The sequence below is a fragment of the Leucoraja erinacea genome, chromosome 2, assembly GCF_028641065.1.
Source record: "Leucoraja erinacea ecotype New England chromosome 2, Leri_hhj_1, whole genome shotgun sequence".
Lineage (NCBI taxonomy): Eukaryota > Metazoa > Chordata > Chondrichthyes > Rajiformes > Rajidae > Leucoraja > Leucoraja erinaceus.
In genome coordinates, this window is record NC_073378.1 from 40,636,877 (window position 1) to 40,656,601 (window position 19,725).

The following is a 19,725-nucleotide window of genomic DNA, read 5'->3' on the forward strand; positions in this document are numbered from 1 at the left end:
AATCAGCATGGGAAAACACAAAAAGACCGCAGTTCTTACCTGCAGGTCCTGGTTTAAATTGTCGCTACGGGGGAATCACGTCGTTCCACCCCGCCTCCTGCCGTTTTCGACGTCAAAAGTCGACGGCCCCATTCTGAATAGTCTCCCGCCCGGCCGTGGTGTTCTGGCCGGCGCGGGATCAAAAATCGGCACAGCTGATCCCTTACGGGGCTTGTGCCTTCAGCTGCTGCTGGCTCCCGCACCTTCGCGGTCCTCCCCAGCCAGCTTCACTCGCAGCACTTGTGGACACTATTTTGTCCAGCTCCCCCCCCGTGTAAAAACAGCGCGGGGACAAACACTACTGCAGAGTAAATCACTTACCTGCAGGTCGTGGTTTCAAACTTACCGCTGCGGGGGAACGCTCCACCCCGCCTGTCGTTTCGCAAGCGTGAAAGCGATATGACACGCATGCATCGTGGTGGGCTTCTTCACATAGTCACTCACGTGACTCCGAAGTAAAATTAGTATTCAGTTTTGATTGTCCAATTAAACCAGCACGGTAAAAGCCTGCAAATATACTTCTGCGATTGGCTTCACAATGGACAGATGCATTCATTAAATAGGCCACATGTATTCCAGCACTGATTTCCATTAAATCAATGGAAAGAAAACTGTGAGATAAGTGTAACTGGTAACAAGTGCAAATACTGATGGAAAAGTTAAAAATAATGTCCACAAGCTGTTGAACTGAAAATGGCATCTGACTGGTTGGCTTACCAATGAAAGCATTGAATTGTACTAAGTTGGAGTGGAAGGAGTAGAGTGAATCCAATTGAAAGTATCTTGTCAACATGCTTATCTAGCATTACTGAAGGGGAATGAACGTTTGGGATAGTTGCAATAGAGGAAATCCAGCATAAAGAGGGCATTAAAGTAGTGCTAGCCAGTCAATAATAATGCAGAAGGTAGTCAAAATCTAAAATGTTCTCCCAAATTACAGCTTTAGGTGTTATATCAGTTAGTTTGGGGTATCAAAGGTAAAAGCAGATAAATGAAATACAGGTACAAATCCGTCACAATCTCAGGCTTGAATTACTGAATGGCCAAATGTTATTCCTATATCTGGTACAACTATCTATGAAATACTGACAGACATTCCAAAATGTATGCTATTAGTTAATTTAGTCAAACCTGGTCCTGCTGCGCCTGTCATTGCCTTTGGTGTAAATATACTGCAGTCACTGCCATTCCAGGATGGGTCGCAGGCACAGGTCACTTCATTACTGCAAATCTGCAATAAAATCATACAATTAATGTCTTGTTAATTAATCAATGTCTTGAGAAATGAATCAAAGCTGCAAGCAATATTCAACTGTATACTGCTGTGCTAGATTAAGATAAACTTGGATAATTTTTACCATAAAATAACAAGATGTTCTTAAGCAGTGGAAAAAAGAATTTCTAAATGGTTTGAAAAGTGGGCCATTAATATTTTGCACTCATTATTCTGAAATTAAAATTTTGAATTAAAGTGAATTAACAAATAAAATGTTTTTTAAACATGCTTCTTAAGCTAAGTATTCCAGTCACCTGCCATTCTTCATTAGAAGTGGAAATATATGAATGTAAAAGTACAAATATAAATGTTTTTTTAATTCATACATCGATGCTTACTTCTAATGCAGAATTGCAGGTAAATGGAATGATTTTCAACTCCTATTGTCAGTGTCAATATCTATCAGAAAGCTTTAGGACAGATTTGAGACAAAGCAGATGTAGCATTGTCAAATTTGCACCTGTGATTACACAAAATGAGATATTTTCCATAAAAGATTGTCTAAATCAATTTCATTTCAAACAACTAGCAAGAAGAATTTCAGCATTTCTGTTTGGGTTGGATTCAGAATAGAACAAGCTGTCAACAAACATGGCCAATCACCAATGGCCATTTGTCAGCCTCAAATTAAAACAAAATATAAAATGCTGGGAAATACATAATCAGGATAATCAGAAACTATAAACTGAAAATTACATTTTGTGTGTCTCCCTTTGGAATCTTTTTTTATTCTTTGTTCTAAACTTTAGGTATTTCCAGTATTTTGTGTCTGTATTTTGAATTTCTAGCATTTGTAATTTTCCAAACTATTTGTACACTTAGAGAACACTTGCTCGACTTTGACATTTCATAACTTTAAAAATTAATATCAAAGAAAATAAACATAATTTCAAAGTTTACAACTAAATTATATTTCCCTATCAAGGCTGGCAAGTTAATTTTTTTTTGCAAATTATTGTATGATAAAATGGTTAGAAAGCTTGATGATATATAGGTTAAGCAAGATTACAATTATTCCTCAGGAATGGAAGAAAAGCAGGTAAATATAGTTAATTAAACACGCTTGATTGGAATTGCAGAATAACATACTCCTTTTCCAAGCAAAAGCTGACTATCTGAAAATGGAGTTGTCTAAATAGAGTCTGGTAATGTTAGCTCCTCAGATGCTGCGCATAATTCAATAGTGCACCATTTTAAGTCATAGAGTATGACATGCTGCATGGAGACCATTCGGTCCAACTTGCCCATGTCGATCAATATACCCCATCTACACTAGTCCCACCTCCCTGTGTTTGCCCTACATCCCTCTAAACCTTTCCTATCCATGTATCCCAACGACATTTAAATGTTATTATGGTACCTGCCTCAACTACTCTCTTCTGGCAGCTCATTCCATATATCCAGCACCCTCTGTATGAAAAAATTGCCCCCTCAAGTTCCTGTTAAATCTCTCCCATCTCATCTAAAATCTTGCTGAAACAAACATCCAGGGAATGCTTATCAAGCTTACACCCATGTCATCGCAAAGTTTCAAACAACCGCTCTCTGTCATTTAATTCCATTGGGGAACAAGTGTACTTCACTGGAATTAGTATAGAAAGTTATTTCTTGATTGTACTAGCAGGTTCATTTTTGAAGAGACACTTACAAAAGTACTGGCTCAAATAGAGGGTAGTATTTTGATACTGTATGAAACCGAGCTTCCACATCATTAACCTTGATCTATGTCACCTATTCCATTTATACCACACGGTTTTGGAATGAATTAACTAAGTATTACAATAATGTATCCAAGTGAAGCATACATTGGCTTTGAATAGACCATATTCAATAATTAATTCATTGCTAATCACCTCAATTAACAGTAAACAGTGCATGTTAGGAATGAGAGCCTTGTCAAGCAGATTATAAAGGGCAGTATTGTTATCCCCTTTTTAATTTCCTTGTAAATCAATGTTACAGCCCAGTCATCAAGATTTAACAATTCACAATTTATGAGCTGCAAAGAATTCAGTCCAAGAAACAGAAATTGCAGCATCTATGAAACAGGTCAGCACTGTGTCAATTGTGAGAACCCTCCGTTTTATTTTAAACTACCCGTGACCTTTCAGCTGAAGCTTTATGACATTCTCTAGGAAAAGTAGCTTTGCAGTGTCCCTTCAATAACGATGTAATTTAATGGAATGTAAAAGTCATCCATGAACCTATGACCAATCTCGCAAATGTAAAATATTTTCAATTACTGTATAAATCCAAAGTACTGTAAAATAATTTTTATTTCATCAGTTTTTAACAAGCATAAATCTAAATTCAATGCTCAGACTGTACCCAGTATAAACAAGTTATGCTGAATGTTTTCAATCCAGTGTTATTCTCTGTTTTCTTTGTTAGCTGAGTGATTTATGTAAATTCACCCATTAGCATGCTGTAGTACATTATTTAGCAATGAAAATGTGTGTTATTTTGCAGTCTTTGCCATTCCAAACAGGTTCTGGTATAATAGGCAGCAAAATGTCTGGTTATATTTCACGGTGAGAATAAATAGTGGTGATTATCTAATCATCAGAAGTCTGTTAGCATTTCAATCTAACCATTGGTGAGTAATGAGTTAAGCAAATCATGTTGATTAATGACAAATAAGATAATTACACTTACCAATTGGTGACAGCAAACTACGTAGATTTGGATTACCAGTTAAATCAGAAATCACTTAATTAGATTTTGAAAATATGGAAGAATGTGCGAAGATGCACTGGCTGACTGAAATTATTCACACAATTTTCCTCATTTACAATTCTGAAATTGGAATGAACTTTAATTGCAAGCTCTTGTTAAAAGTTTTTATTTTAAATGTAACCTGTGCTAGGTGATTCTGCTCCTCCTAATTTAACAAATTCACAGCAATCCTGGATCCTGTGAATTTGTGCTTCATTTTCCTGCTTCATTTTCAAGGCTTGCTTCACCTACGCAAAGTTTTTGTCCTTACGGACCTGCCACATATCACTTCTTTAAAATGCCATTTTTAATACTGAAAGATTCTAGCACTACAGCAATACATCCAACGCATTTTCTGTGTGAGTTGCTATGATTTAATTGTTTGCAATCAATTGTGGACTCCAGAGGAAAACCAGGGCAGTTGGCCCAACATGTGAACTGGCAAGGAGGAAAATCTGGGATGGTACATTGTAAGTCTTAGCAAGTCTTACCTGCCAGCACCACCTCCTGCTTATTTCCCTTGCTGAGGGACTCTGTCTAAAACTCCTTACACTACGTACCCATTTTCATGGTTTGGAGTCACAAGAAGACCAAATGAGACAAGGTGGCAAATTTACTTAGGGTTTCTTAAATGATTAGAGATGTGGAGATGTTCAAGGCAAACAGATATTTTTGTCCACAAGTCACTAAAAGCTAAGATACGTGTGCAGCAATTTATTTAGAAATAGAAGCAAATAGTATAGAGTTGGCACAAGGAACTGCAGATGCTGGTTTACAAAACAAGAAAAAGTGCAGGCAGCGTCTATGGACAATTTGGAAAGGTGACGATTTGGGTTCTTCAGACAGATTGTAGTGGGGAGAGAAATAAAGGTAAATGGTCTGTTAGCCATTATTGCAAGAGGGTTTGATAAAAGATAAAAGTGCCTCTTACCACAATACTACAAAAACTTGCTAAGACTACACTTGAATAACAGTGTGCCATTCTCGTCTTGTTACCTGAGAAAGGAGACATATACTTTCAGAGGAAGATCCACAAGTAAAAATCATCAAACTCGTTCCTGAAAAGGCCATCTGTCATGGTAGAAGAAATTAAATAGGCAAGGCCTCTATTCTTTGGAGTTTAAAAGAAGAGGAGAGCACAGTGAATCATATAACATTGTTCAGTATGAGGAGGATATTTCATCTAGCCAAGGAATCCAGAATCAGTAGTCACAGTCTGAAAATAATAGCCAAAAATGAGGAGAAATTTAATCAAAGAATAACAAATCTTTGGAATTCTTCATCCCAGAGGGTTGTTGTGACTCAGTCATCACTCATCACGTTCATGCTACATTGAGAACAATAGATCTTTTGCATACTGGAAGAATTGGTGGGTATGGGAATTGGACAGGAAAATGGTGTTGAGATGGAAGATCAACCGAAATCTTGCTGAAAGGTGGAGAAGTGGTGGCTCAAATGGTGTACTCCAGTTCCTATTTCTAATGTTTATACTATCTTCTCTAAAGGATAAGGTTATGTGGACAACGATGAACCAGAAGTGTTTTTATAACTGTTCAGTAGTGCTTATTCTTACTGACATAAAACACATTGCACCTGCTCTCAACTGCCAAGGCAGTTCAACAAGGCTGCCTAGCCTGCACTCATCACCTACACCGCACCCAATGCTCTCCCTGCAGCAGAATTTACTTTTGTACCCTTGCTGGTCCAAGTGTCCGAGAGACAGTGATGATTATTTTCCCTGCATTTGTCACTGCTGGTCTGAAATACAGTATTCCAACCCCCATCTCTTTGCCTCCCAATACCTGGACCTAGATCTCAGCACACCCCTCCAAAACTAGATCCTTGATTTCTTGAACCAAGGACCACAATTAGTATGGATTGGTGACAAAATATTGTCCATCATAATTCTCAATACCAGTGCCCTGCAAGGATGTGTTCTCAGCCCCTGACTGTATTCCCTGAACAATCACAACAGTGTGGCCACATTCTGCTCTAACTCAATTTACAGGTTTGCAGATGATGTCACCAGGAGGACAAGGCAGAATATGGGAAGGAAATAGAGGGCTTAGTAACATGGTGTAGAGACTACACCTATCCCTCATTGTTGGCAAAATAACGGAGCAGCTCAGAAAGCGGAGTGGAGCAGAGGTCCCAGTCTGAATCAATGGTGTTGAACTGGAGATGATCCACAGGTTCAAGTTTCTAGGTGTAAATCACCAGCAATGTATTCTGGTTCACCACAATGATGCCATGCGGAAGAAAGCACAACAATGCTTCTATTTCCACAGAAGACCACGGAAATTCAGCATATTCTCAATGACTCTTACCAATGTCTACAGATGCACTGTAGAAAGCAACAGCATCCTAACTAGATGCATCACAGCTTGGTATGGCAATTGCTCTGCCCAAGACTTCAAGAGTTTGCAGAGATTTGTGAAGGCAGTCCAGCCATCACACAAATCACTCCATAGACTCCACTTCCCCCATTGACTCCATCTACACCTCATGCTGCCTTCGTAAAGCAGCCAATTTAATCAAGGACCACTCGCATCCCCATACACTCTTCTCCCATTCATCAAAAAATACAAAAGCATGTATCATGAGATTCTAGAACAGCTTCTTCCCCAATGTTATCACTCTTGAACAGCCCTCATGTGCTATGAATGAATTCCCGATCCCCCCGATTTAAATAGTTGCAGCCTTTACACTTTATCTGAACTTTCTTTGCAGTTGTAACCTTCTGCCATCTGTTAATTTTCTCAATTACTCTACCTGATACAGGCATCCATGGTATTATTTGCCCTTGTACCATACAAAACAATGATATTCTTGTCACGTGTACCAAGTCACAAAACAATGTTTTGCATTGTGACATGGTACATGTGACAATAATAAATCAATACCATTACTAAGGCACTATATTCTATGTACCTTAGAATTGATGTTAGCCAAGCTCCAGCATCTCTGCCCCAAATCACACCCAGTACTGTTCATCGATCACCCTATCTATTCTCTTCTTGTATACACCACTATCAGTTCACCCTTCAGTCTCCTGCACTCCAAGGAATAAAGTCCGAGCCTGCCCACTCTGTCCGTATAGCTCAAGCCCTTCTGCCCTGGCAAAATCCTTGTACTCTTTCTGCACTCTTTAAAGCTTAATGGCATATTTCCTATTGCAGGTTTCCTAAATTGATCACAACCTTCCAAGTGTGGCCTCAACAATGTCTCATACAACATAATGTTCCCACATCTATACTCAATTCCCTGACAAATAACGGTCAGCATGCCAAAAGCTTTCTTCACCACCCTATCTACCTGTGGCGCCACTTTCAGGAAACTTTGTGGATATGGCAAAGAACTAATCCGAATTAAATCAAAATATTTTCAAGAGCATGGACAAAATCTAGCACTTGAAATATACATGTAAACAGATGCATTGGAAGTATCAAAGCATATGATATATTTGTAGCAGTCTGATCTGAAATATAATTTTTCTGTTAATATAACATTTTTTGATATAGCACGTTGCACAAATATAACGTAAGCCACTGAAAATACAATGCATCACACTTGCTCATGCGGTACACATGTATCCTTAGTTCCTTCAAACTCTGCTGCACGCTCTAGTACAATAAATCATCACCACTGAAAAGCAAGATAGTTTATAAATCTTTTCTCGTGCATACATTAATTAGTCATTCATGAGTTATTTACTATGAGTCACTGCATATAACATCCTACTTGTTGCTACATTATCTTTATAAATTCAGTGCAAGCAATAATTACAATTTGTTTTGCATTGTCGCAGATAAGCATATTCAAAGTAATCCTTTTGTTTCATAATCGAATCATCAATCAACAAAATGGGAAGCGCAATTATTTCTGAATATATTTTCCAGGATCAGCAAGTGAGCAAGGGTGCACACATGATTATCATTTCTCAATTAATGTATAATTGTGCACTGTACTATGTACAAAGCATAACAAAATTAAAAACATTTATTCTGTAGGTTCATTTTGGCATAGGACATTGTTTTGATGAACACATTAGGAGATTAAGGCAATGTCTGTAGTTTTAACACTGATAACACAACCATTCCTTTCAATTAATTTCTTGTATATTCACAAAATAGAACCAAATTACACATAGGAAATAAATAAACAAATGTATACAGACAGATAATATACCCAAACAAAAACAGGCATGAGGTCCAATTTTAAAAAACAATGACAGTATCATATTCAGAGTTAAGCATTTGCTAAATTTAAACTTTATGGTTCCCTCCCTGCAGATTTAATGTGTTATTTTCCTGGACTACCAATGTTCGCATATCAAGACAGCAAGGAGTGTCATCAAACAGAGCCTTGAATGATCATCCTGTAACAAATCATGAATGAAGACATGGTGATCATGGATGCAATATACATACCATATTTGTATTGTAGATTGCCATTCAATTTTTAACAGTTGGACAAGTTAATGACAAGGAATTTGGAATTATTAGGTATATTTTACTTAGAAGGAATTATATTAAATAAGCAGCTAACAATATAACAGTCCACCCTTTGAATAATCAAAACATGGCTGTGATAATTGGTCTCCTGAGGTAAATTGTTTAATTCCAATGTGAAAATAACTGAGAGGAGAGGGATAAAAATCACATCAAAAGCAGCCTATCAGAAACTTGCATGTTATGCATCAACCACAAATTACTTAATTTTAACAAAGTGGACATATTCATACATTTACTTATAAAAATTGATAAACTATAACTCTAAACATGCAAGTTGCAAATGCGCACACTTCAGAATATTAGTTAACAGTTTTAAAATGTATAAAAAATTTAAATAACTTCCAAATACTTCATGAATTCTAGACCAGCTTTATTATTATTGTATGACTGGCTTTTAACATGGGTTAAAAATTATATTTTTTTAATTAGTTAAAGTTCATGAGTTTTACTATTCCTCAATTTTCAATTTACCATTTTTAATTCCCTAGCCCATTTATTTTATTGTCTCAGTCTAATTTACTTGAAAATACACAAAACTATTCACCAAGAAAGTATGCATTTCCTATTTTGAGTATGTAGTATTTATTAATATTTTCATCATACCATTTACCTAGCACTTACCTACTTGAACATTGAGAAGACTGGATACATTTTGAAGTAGTGTTCACAGCAAAGTAAGTTACTCAATTTTCAGCACAGCCACTAACTATTAAATTATTGAAAAAGACACAAAATGCTGGAGTAATTTAGCGGGTCATCTCTGGAGAACATGGATAGGTGATGTTTCAGGTTGGGACTCTTCTTCAATCTGCTTATAGTAAGGGGGAGGGGACATGAAAGAGAGATGGGGATGGGACAAAGCCTGGGTGGATACAGGCAACGGGAGGGGGCAAATATTTGAATAAAGGTCAGTGATGAAAAGAAGTTAAGGGGATAAGGATAGAAGGGGCATGAAATATTAAGCCAATGGAAGAAATATAGAAGGCAGGGAATGGGAAGGGTGGGGGAAGAAAATTATGTGTATCCAGGTGGGGCTCAGGGAAGGGAGTGGGAAATAAAGGGGGGAGAACAGAAGGAACATCACTTCATATTCTGCTTGGGTTACTTATAACCCAATTGTATGAACACTGAATTGTAACCTTCAAACAAACCTCCTACCATTCTTTATCCCTCTTTCTTCCCTGTGTCCCACCTGGATGTGCCCCCATTTCTTCATTCCTCCCCCTCCCCCTCCTCCCCCCCCCCCCCCCCCCCCCCCCCCCCCCAATGCCCCCTTCCACCTATATTCCAACCTCAGGCTTCTCATTTCAAGCCTCTTCTATCTATCTCACATTTTGTCTTTTCATCTCTGTCCTTCGTCCAACCATCTTTCAATCAAAACCCCGTGTACCTGTATCCACCTTGCCAGGCTTTATCCCGTCCCCATCTCTTCCAACTTTCTCCCCCCTTACTATAATCAGTCTGAGGAAAGGTCCCAATCTGAAATGTCGCCTATCCATGTTCTCCTCTCCTCAGATGTTGCTTGACCTGCTGAGTTACTCCTCCTGACCTGCTGAGTTACTTTGTGCCTTTTTTTGGTAAACCAGCATCTCCAGTTGCTTGGTTTTACATTGAATTGAATTATTTAATTGACCTACCCCATGTCCTGAACATCTTTTTGCACCACTAGTGCCGGGGCAGGTACTAAAATTAAATGCTTTCACAGGCAGACACTTGTGAGTGACACACATTCTGTCCTGTCCACATGGAGTTCCATCTTGCACATATCCCAGATCCGTTTCTTCATCTAATATGACATGGGCACCACTGGAAAGATAAGAGACCAAAGTAGAAAACATTAAGAAATTGACACTTCTGAAACTATTTTTGACAGTTTTCAAGAGGGTCAAGAATGTTAAGAGTGTTTAATTGTCATATGTAATAATAATAATAATGGATGGGATTTATATAGCGCCTTTCTAGATACTCAAGGCGCTTTACATCGCATTATTCATTCACTCCTCAGTCACACTCGGTGGTGGTGAGCTACTTCTGTAGCCACAGCTGCCCTGGGGCAGACTGACGGAAGCGTGGCTGCTAATCTGCGCCTACGGTCCCTCCGACCACCACCAACCACTCACACACATTCACACACATTCACACGCAGGCAAAGGTGGGTGAAGTGTCTTGCCCAAGGACACAACGACAGTATGCACTCCAAGCGGGATTCGAACCGGCTACCTTCCGGTTGCCAGCCGAACACTTAGCCCATTGCGCCATCTGTCGCCCAATATGTACCAACATGGAACAATGAAATTCTTACTTGTAGCAACGTAACAGACATGTAAACACAATCTACATAGTAAACATGTAATATACAAAAATAATTCAATAAGTCAATAACCCCAACACTTTTGAATTATAAAATATATAATTCCAACAAATGTAACACAAAAAAAATGCAGAGCGATTTCAACCAAGGAGTAAAACGATGTCCCTTTTTGGTAGCCCTAAATTTGCCATAACTATCCGTGATGCATTCTACTGGACTTCCAAAATTAATTTAATTGAAGTTCAGTGCACTCAACAGATGTTCAAAGTTCTTGACTTAAATAACGTTAGTTCCACCTCCAATACAATTGATGCTTCCAACTTTATGAAGGGAATGATTAATTGATCGTTTCAAATGTCAAGAAACAATTAAACAAGGCAAACATTTTTCATTGAAGTATAATAGAATTGTTTGCGCAATGAGTTACCGGAGAATCCAACTGAAGTGAGCAGAGCATATGGGCATTAAACACAATATTTCTCTGCAAAAAAAAAGTAATTAAAGAATATAGTGATTTTTTTTTAATGATAGCTATGAAGCTAATAGGATCCTCTTTCCAATTCTCGAATCTTCAAAAACTTTTGGATGCATTAATTATTTTTGGAGCATATAACACAGGAGCAGGCTCTTTGCACCTGAATGCTGGCACTGACTATCATGCCAAGTTAAACTAATTTCCTTCACTTGCATGGCATCATAACCTTTCATTCACTACATATACATGTCCTTATCAAAAAGCCTCTTCAATGTCTCTATCTTGTTTGTCTCCACCACCACCCCTGGCAGTGCTAAAAATGTACCCTCTGGACTTTGCAGTTTATAAAATTGAAAGGAGTTAAGTTTCAGTGAAAAAGAGTTCATCAACAAATATTAAAATGTATTGACAACCATAACAAAATCAAATAATTGAGCTGTAATAGAAATTAAATGATTCTATAGATATTTAATTAACCTAATATCATGATACCAATTGCTTTGCCCAATCAAAGTTGACAATGGATTCAAATGAAGCAATTAAATAAATAAATCATAAGTAATAGCCTGATTTATCTAGAAAGTTATTCGTAGCCGCTATTACTCATCTTTACTGATGGCTTAAATTAATTTAAGGAAGGAATTTCATGTGCTTTTGGTGGGTCAGAACATTTGTTGTAAATACCCTCCCCACCTTATCTTTTCTTGCAGAAATTAAACTGTGACTGCTGTAAGCATTGATCAGACTGCAGCAGAGACACCTAGTTAAAAGGGAGGTTGTGGGGAAGAAGAGGACTGATCATTGACTTTTGAGTGCTACGGTGGAGTTTTGTGGGTCATTAAGGAACAGATACAAGAATTGGGTCATTCCTTGAGAGTTTTTGGAACCCTCAGTGAAGATCTTCACCTCAATATGAAGCAGACTTGAAGCTCTCATCTCTGCTTCGTTGCAATACAAACACACAGCAGCTCCAAAATAAATGAAATAATCACAAGGGGAAAAGAAAAGAAGCAAAAATGAAATCTGACCCAACCAACGCATCTTGCAAATACATCCTAGAAAATCACTTATGGATATCTAGGTCATTCAATTTACTTAATTTAAGGGGTAAGAGGTGCTCTGGATGTCCCAAGGAACACAGGAGGAGGTGACCCAGCACACAGAGTCTTTAGACTTTAGAGATACAGCGAGGAAACAGGCCCTTTGGCCCATCGAGTCCACGCTGACCAGCGATCACCGGCTCTATCCTACACACCATGCACAATTTATAATCTATGGACGCCAATTATCCTGCAAACCTGTACGTCTTTGGAGTGTGGGAGGAAACCGGAGCACCCAGAGAAAACTCACACTGACACATGGAGAAGGTACAAAGTCTGTACAGACAGTATCTGTAGACAGTATCGAACCCAGGTTTCTGACAGCAACTAAACTGCTGCGCCACCGTGTTACCATTTGGAAATAGTGGGAAGCGAATAATGGCATGTTGGTGGGTCAACATATCCAGATCAATGTGTCCATAGAGCAGCTACGCTACAGGCTCTGCACTGGATCAAACACAACTCACAACAGCTCCGATCGATGGTAGATGGCACCTACATCATCAGCAGACCAAGATCATTCCTGCAACTCTGACCCAGTGCCGTTGCCAGGACAACAGGCTTTTAAGGCCGTGTTAAGACTTGACATTTGTAGGAACTTTGAAACTTTAAGTACACAAGATGGCGCAAAAAAAAAATACTCGTGTGTACTGCATCAATGTAAATCTACTATACTTATACACTTGTACTGAGGTATGATTGTATTTACGTATAATAAGAATTTTACTGTACCTCGGTACATGTGACAATAAAGTAACATTGAACCATTGAACTCTATACCTAGAAAACAGTTTTTCAACATCTACCCTATCAAACCTTCTCATAGTTTTACAGGTTCAATGGGATCACCTAAACTCCAGTGAGTACAGGCTCAGTCTTCACAGTTCCTTTTCATAGGCCAATCACAACTGCTATCATGTAAAGTGACTTGGTTATTACTAAATATCACAGTCACAAAGATGAAACTTCTCCATTTGCTTAATTTGTAGTTTGTGCATCGGAGACATAATAAATTACCTGCAGTTGATGTGCCTGTGTTTCTGTAAGAGTGAAGTCATTGTCACATCACCCCACAGTTCCCCTACTCTTGGCACATTGGACGTATCAGCACACAGCAGGTAACCGCAAAGCACATCTCTGGTAAAATAAGAAGCAAACTTGAGCACGATGCAAGAAACATTTTTCATATCCAATTGCTCAAACAACCAATCTGATAATTGCATTTTTCATATTTATTTATCTGTGTTCTATTTATGGGTCAACATTTTATTTTCCTTCGAGTTGGAGAACTATATCGCATGGAAACAGGCCCTTTGACCCACCTTGTCCATGTCAACCAGGTTAACATATTGGGTTATAGAGCACATAACAATGAATTTACTTTGAACGCAATGTAATTAGAATTTGAATTAAACCACATTAAAATTCTCAATCTACTAAATTAGTTCAAATACTAAAATAAATTAGTTAAATTATGAAGGGAACATTTTAAATATAATTTTTGTACAAATACTTTGCAAACTTTCTACTTGTTTGATTTATACACCACCAAACATTTAATTTGTGCTGTATCTAACAGCATTGGTCATGGAAATTTTTCAACAGATACGTCAGTAATAAAGTCAAAGTGTGAAATATTCCAGGGCAAGCAGTCTGATTATCTTATCACAGACACCAATGATGAAACTTCACTATTTTTTAAGTACGTTTATATGAAGAACATTTCCGTCCCTGGGGATCCAAAAGTTTATAATTACTCCCCTATTTTGTACCATGGACGTGTATTTAAATTTGAGAAATATTGATTGGACACCTCACTCATTCCTCATGTGGAATCTTACTGTAACAAAATATTGATATTGATAAATTGTTGATAAAATAGCATCTCTGGAGAACAGGAATAGGTGACTTTTTGGGTTGGAACGCCTCTTCAGTCTGAAAGATAGAGAAGGCCAGGACAAAACATGGCCGGCAACAGATGACTTCAGGAAGGGAGGTCCACAATGACCCATTGTTGGCTGGAGAAGATGTGCTAATGGTAGGGATACAAAGATGCGAACAGTTGACCTAGTAGGACAACTAGGGAGGGGGTGGGGGAGGGAGAAAGTGGGGGGGTGAGACTGCAGGAGCTATTTGAAATAGATAACAGCCTTGAATACATTTTAGCATTTTTTCCTGTTCTGTATTGATGTGGCCCATTGGGTAGCTTCTTCACCACAATCAGCAAATTGTGGTTGCAAGTTCCACTTCAGTGACTTGAGTACAAGCCTAGACTGGAATTTTGGGACAATACTCTCAGATAATTTTCTTTCAGTGAAAGATAAAGTGAAGCGCCATGTGCCCTATGAGGTGGGTGTAAAAATCACATGGCACTATTTTAAAGAAGAATAGGAGAATTCTTCACCGTGCAGAATATATTAATGCATCAAACAGCTTTTCTTAGCACAGGTCTTTAGACCAAAAGATAAATCTAGTTGTCATTATGCAACCATGTTGTTTTTAAATGAACTTTTTGGTCCGATATTCAACTTTTTATCTTAAGGTATCCAGAAATTCAACGTTGTGAATCGTGGTTCACTCAACATTACCGCTGCACCACCGTGCTGTCCATGAACTTATCTTGGGAATATAATGCAAAATCTTTGAGAATATAACAAAGACAGATAACGAGGAAATACTCAGCAGTTTAGGTAGCACACTTGTGGAGAGAAAGAATTATCATTCAGATTGATGAACCTTGAATCTTTCTGTTTGTATTTCATATTTTAAGCATCCACAGTATTTTTCATTTGGATAATTTGAATAAATGTTAAAATGTAATTAAAACTCAAAATTGCTGCCTTTACTTCAGTATACATGTTTAATTAACAAACATCAACATAATTTATCTGATTTTGGTCTTGTCGATTGGCTTTGTTCAATGGCTTAAGGAGTGATAATCAGCTAACAGTCCATTATATAAATGTCTATTATATCACATGAAAAAAATATATATTAATTGCATATCTGTTTACTGTTTATTGCATTGAATCCAAGTGCCTTTGTCTTTGCCACAGTTTCCTTTTTCAGTCCCTTCAATGTTAAGTTTCTCGTAACATAATTGGTCTGCAGCTCTTGCTTCTAAAAAACAAATGTATTTCTGTTATTTGCTGACAAATGTACTACAAATGATGAATAAAAACTGCCATTTTTTTTTAGTGGATGTCAGAGAAGAACAACTGTTTGTAAAATGTCCTAAGATAGACAAAAATGCTGGAGTAACTCAGCGGGACACGTGGCATCTCTGGAGAGAAGGAATGGGTGATGTTTCAGGTCAAGACCTTTCTACAATGACCTATTCATTGAGCAACTGTAACAGATCTATACTAAATTATCACAAATTTGTGAAGGGATTCAGGAATACTAAAGAAACAGTGATTGTTGAATTAGTAACGGAATCTGAGGTTGTGTATACACCAGCCCTGAAAATCTGCTGAAATTGCAATCTAAACATGGCCTTCCACCAATAAATTGATTATGGTTATTTGGGGACAGCATTCATTGCCCTATATTGCCGGCTGTTACAAAGGTGGGAATATAATGCCTTGAGAATATAACAAAGACAGATAACTTTGTAGCAGAAGATCATTCAGATTGATGAACCTTTATTTCAGCACCTCAAAATGCTGTTGTCAGATTGATGACCTTTTAATTACAAACACACAAATAATTTGATAAACCACAATCCTTGATTTAACAATATCTGCACATGAATTGAATATCTGTTTTACTGTTTATTGCATTGAATGTTTGACAGTTTCCTCTGCAGACCAGTCTTGACCTCTTCTGCCGAAAATGTTCGAGATACCCACACAAGATTATAAACCACATCTCTGGAGAGAAGGAATGGGTGCTTGGTCAAACAGAGGGAATTAAAATCTGAGGTTCAACTGTATCTGCTAATTTTCTCTATTGCTTGCAGCTCCTCTGGGGATGCAAGATCTGCAGACCTCTTCTGAAATTTCGAGAACTTATAAACTCCTTCCTTTATGGCCAGGCTATTTTTTTTGCTAGGGGTTGCAGGATTGGGACTTTTTAAATAAACAGAATACAGGGGTGCCACACCTGGAGTATTGCGTACATTTTTTAAATCAAAAAAATTATTCCCATGCAATAATTCAGCCAAAGCTGCAATTTAACTATAATATGGGTTGAGGAATGAATCAAAATACATTTAAATTTCATACAATTTATACATTCAACTTACTTTCTCCCCAGACATATTTGCACTGTCGCTCCCTAGTTTTACATCTCCCTCCATAACAACGTCCCTGTAAGGAAGTACAAAAAAGGTTACAGGGCAATCCACCTCACCATAGGAAATCTCAAACTCTGCTAATTATCTGCTGTAAAGGAAGTAAGTGTCAGAAATTCTCATCAGGTAAAGCAGCATCTCAGAAAATCACAGAAATGTTATGATGCAGAGGGCCCATCCAGCTTGTGCCAGTTAAAAAGTCTAATGTCACCTTCCAGTACAGGGTCCATGGCCCTCCCAACTCTTCGAGGACATGTCCAGGTACTATTGAAGTATGAAGATTCATCTGCCTCCACCATCTTTCAGGTACTAGGTTCTAGACCTCTACATCTACCTCTGTCTGACATATTGTTCAACTCCCCTCTAATCCTAAAAAATATTTTAAATCTATGCACCCTCCTCACCCTGCTCCAAACAACATGCAAACGTGTTCTCTCAGCTAATAGAAACACATTTTTCTTATGTATAAGATAGAACTGCAGATGCTGGTTTAAATCAAAACAATTTGGAAACAAATGCTGGAGTAACTCAGTGGGTGAGGCAGCATCTCTGGAGAGAAGGAATGGGAAATGTTTTGTGTCGAGACCCTTCTTCATGACTGATATCAGGGGAGGGGACCGACAAAGATAGAATGTAGTCGGAGACAGTAAGACAAGTGGGAGAACTGGGAAGGGGGAGGGGATTGCGAGAGAAAGCAAGGGCTATCTGAAGTTAGAGAAGCCAATGTTCATACCGCTGGGGTGTAAACTACCCAAGCAAAATAGGAGGTGCTGTTCCTCCAATTTGCGCTGGGCCTCACTCTGACAATGGAGAAGGCCCAGGACAGAAAGGTTAAAGGGAGAAAGGACAAAGGTCCCACCCCCTCCCCTGACATCAGTCTGAAGAAGGGACTCGACCCGAAACGTCGCCCATTCATCGCTCCAGAGATGCTGCCTCACCCGCTGAGTTACTCCAACATTTTGTGCCTGTTCTTCTTATGTACTAAACAAAGGGACTCGTTGGGTCCCAGTCACCATGGGGGGTGTGAGGTGGGGGGGGGGGGGGGGGGGGGGGGGGGGTGGTAGGAGGGGAAGTGTGTATGTGGGAACGGTTAGTAAGTGGAGAAAAATCATAGCACTATCGCATTGCGCTATTGTGCAAATAGAATGACCGCCAAACCGGAAAATAACAAGATCAGAGTTTTACTTATGTATGGATGTTCTCAAGGCATCTCATAATTATAAAAACACATTAAGTCTCTCTTTTTAATTCACTTCTATTCTAAAAAATCTGTCCGAGCTTATTCAATCTTTTCACATTATGTCCTTGCAACATCCTCATAAATCTCCTCTGCACCCATCCCGAAGTAATCAATTCCTTCTTTTGATGAAGTGACTACTTGTGGAGATAAAAGTCCAGCAAATTCCAGAATTTGTCTCGTAAATGCCAGAAGCTGCCAATGATACCAGCAGCATTTACCTGTTTCAACGCTAGCAAGATCAGCTCTTCAGCACATTTATTGTCAAGCTTAGAAGTCCTAGACTAACTCACAAACAGTGGCAACACATCCATCAAGATGATCCACTGTTGACTTTCCAATGGATCTTGCCAAGCTCCTCCAGAATTGATGCTGGAGAACTGGCTGACAGTCCCTGTACCACATGGATCAGGATCTGCAACCCATATTAATTTCAATATGAATTGTAGGTCTCTAGAGAATAGAGCAAATGGAAATGTCTATATTTCGGGTTAGCTTTTTTTCTCAAAATAAAAGTAGGCTTCACCATTTTAACAGCCAGGAAATCTGGGAGTGGGTCAAAACCGACTGTCAAAACTTTAAGAAAGTTTTGGAAGATGGGCTTCTACATTGCGTTGATGACTGCATCATGTCACCACTGCAGACTTTCCATCAGGTACGCTTGGACATGATGTGATAATCGGTGGTGGAGGGTTGAACAGAGGATCCTACCTGAAGAGCTCTGACTGGAACTTGCTTGAAGAGTTGTGAAGGACTTGTACTGGAAGGTATGATTAGATGAGGGCAGAGACAAAATTCAGGAGTAGCTCAACGGGTCAGACAGCATCTCCATCTTCAGTGTAAACTGGCATCTGCAGTTCCTTCCTACATTTTAGTTGAAGGCTAATTTTCCTTGCCAGCAAAACCTGGTCCAAAATTTCCCAGTCAATGATCTTTTACTGACTAAAATGTTACACAATTTTTATTTCTCCCAGATGCTGCCTGACCTGTGGAGCATTTCTGACATATTCTATTTTTATTTCCAATCATCAACATCAACAGAATTTTGCTTTTGTCACTTACCTGATCCTTGTCACAGATGTAGCCATCTAGTTTATGTACGTTTGATGGACACTAAAAAAAATAAAGTTATTAGTGTAATCAGAAATTATATGTTTTTGTATTCTATACAGAATAATGAATAGTTTTATATATAACATTATTTAACGTGTGATCTGTTTGCCTACACGACAAACATGTTGAATCCATTGAATGAATTTATATTCACAATCTTATTTGATTTCCCATGGCAAAGCTGAATAATGGGAAAATAAATCGGACAGGAGGTCATAAGGAATAGGAGTAGAATTAGGCCATTCGACCCATCAAGTCTACTCCGCCATTCAATCATGACTGATCTATCTCTCCCTCCTAACCCCATTCTCCTGCCTTGTCCCTATAACCTCTAACACCAGCACTAATAAATAATCTATCTATCTCTGTCTACCACTCTCTGGGGTGTTCCTGGGAGAGTGATAGGGTCAGTATCCAGGAGTGGAGGCTATTGTACATAGTCTGAGCAGACTAGAACCTAGCATGGGATAACAGTACTTTGGCAACGTTGGTTCAGGTCAGGTTCCTTGCAGGATGTTTTATTTTCATCTAAAAGAGATGTTTAACGTTGGGCACTAATTATGTGGGAAAGCATCAACATATTTTCAATGAATACTACTTTAATCCATTTTAAAACTGATGTGAGTAGAAAATCAAAGATGGCTCCACTGT

General features: G+C 38.5%; 1 protein-coding gene across 10 annotated transcripts in view; it reads right to left on the reverse strand.

Annotated features, from left to right (window-relative positions):
• The window catches only part of adam22 (ADAM metallopeptidase domain 22), a 252,306-nt gene that overhangs the window by 50,459 nt on the left and 182,122 nt on the right, over positions 1-19,725 (reverse strand). For all 10 annotated transcript variants that reach the window (XM_055655426.1, XM_055655417.1, XM_055655409.1 and 7 more), the window contains 6 exons: positions 19,024-19,074; positions 16,677-16,740; positions 15,445-15,550; positions 13,448-13,567; positions 10,182-10,350; positions 1,171-1,270 (listed from right to left, as the gene is read on the reverse strand). In XM_055655426.1, the coding sequence (XP_055511401.1) occupies positions 1,171-1,270; positions 10,182-10,350; positions 13,448-13,567; positions 15,445-15,550; positions 16,677-16,740; positions 19,024-19,074 (610 nt within the window). The remainder of the gene's footprint in view (positions 1-1,170; positions 1,271-10,181; positions 10,351-13,447; positions 13,568-15,444; positions 15,551-16,676; positions 16,741-19,023; positions 19,075-19,725) is intronic.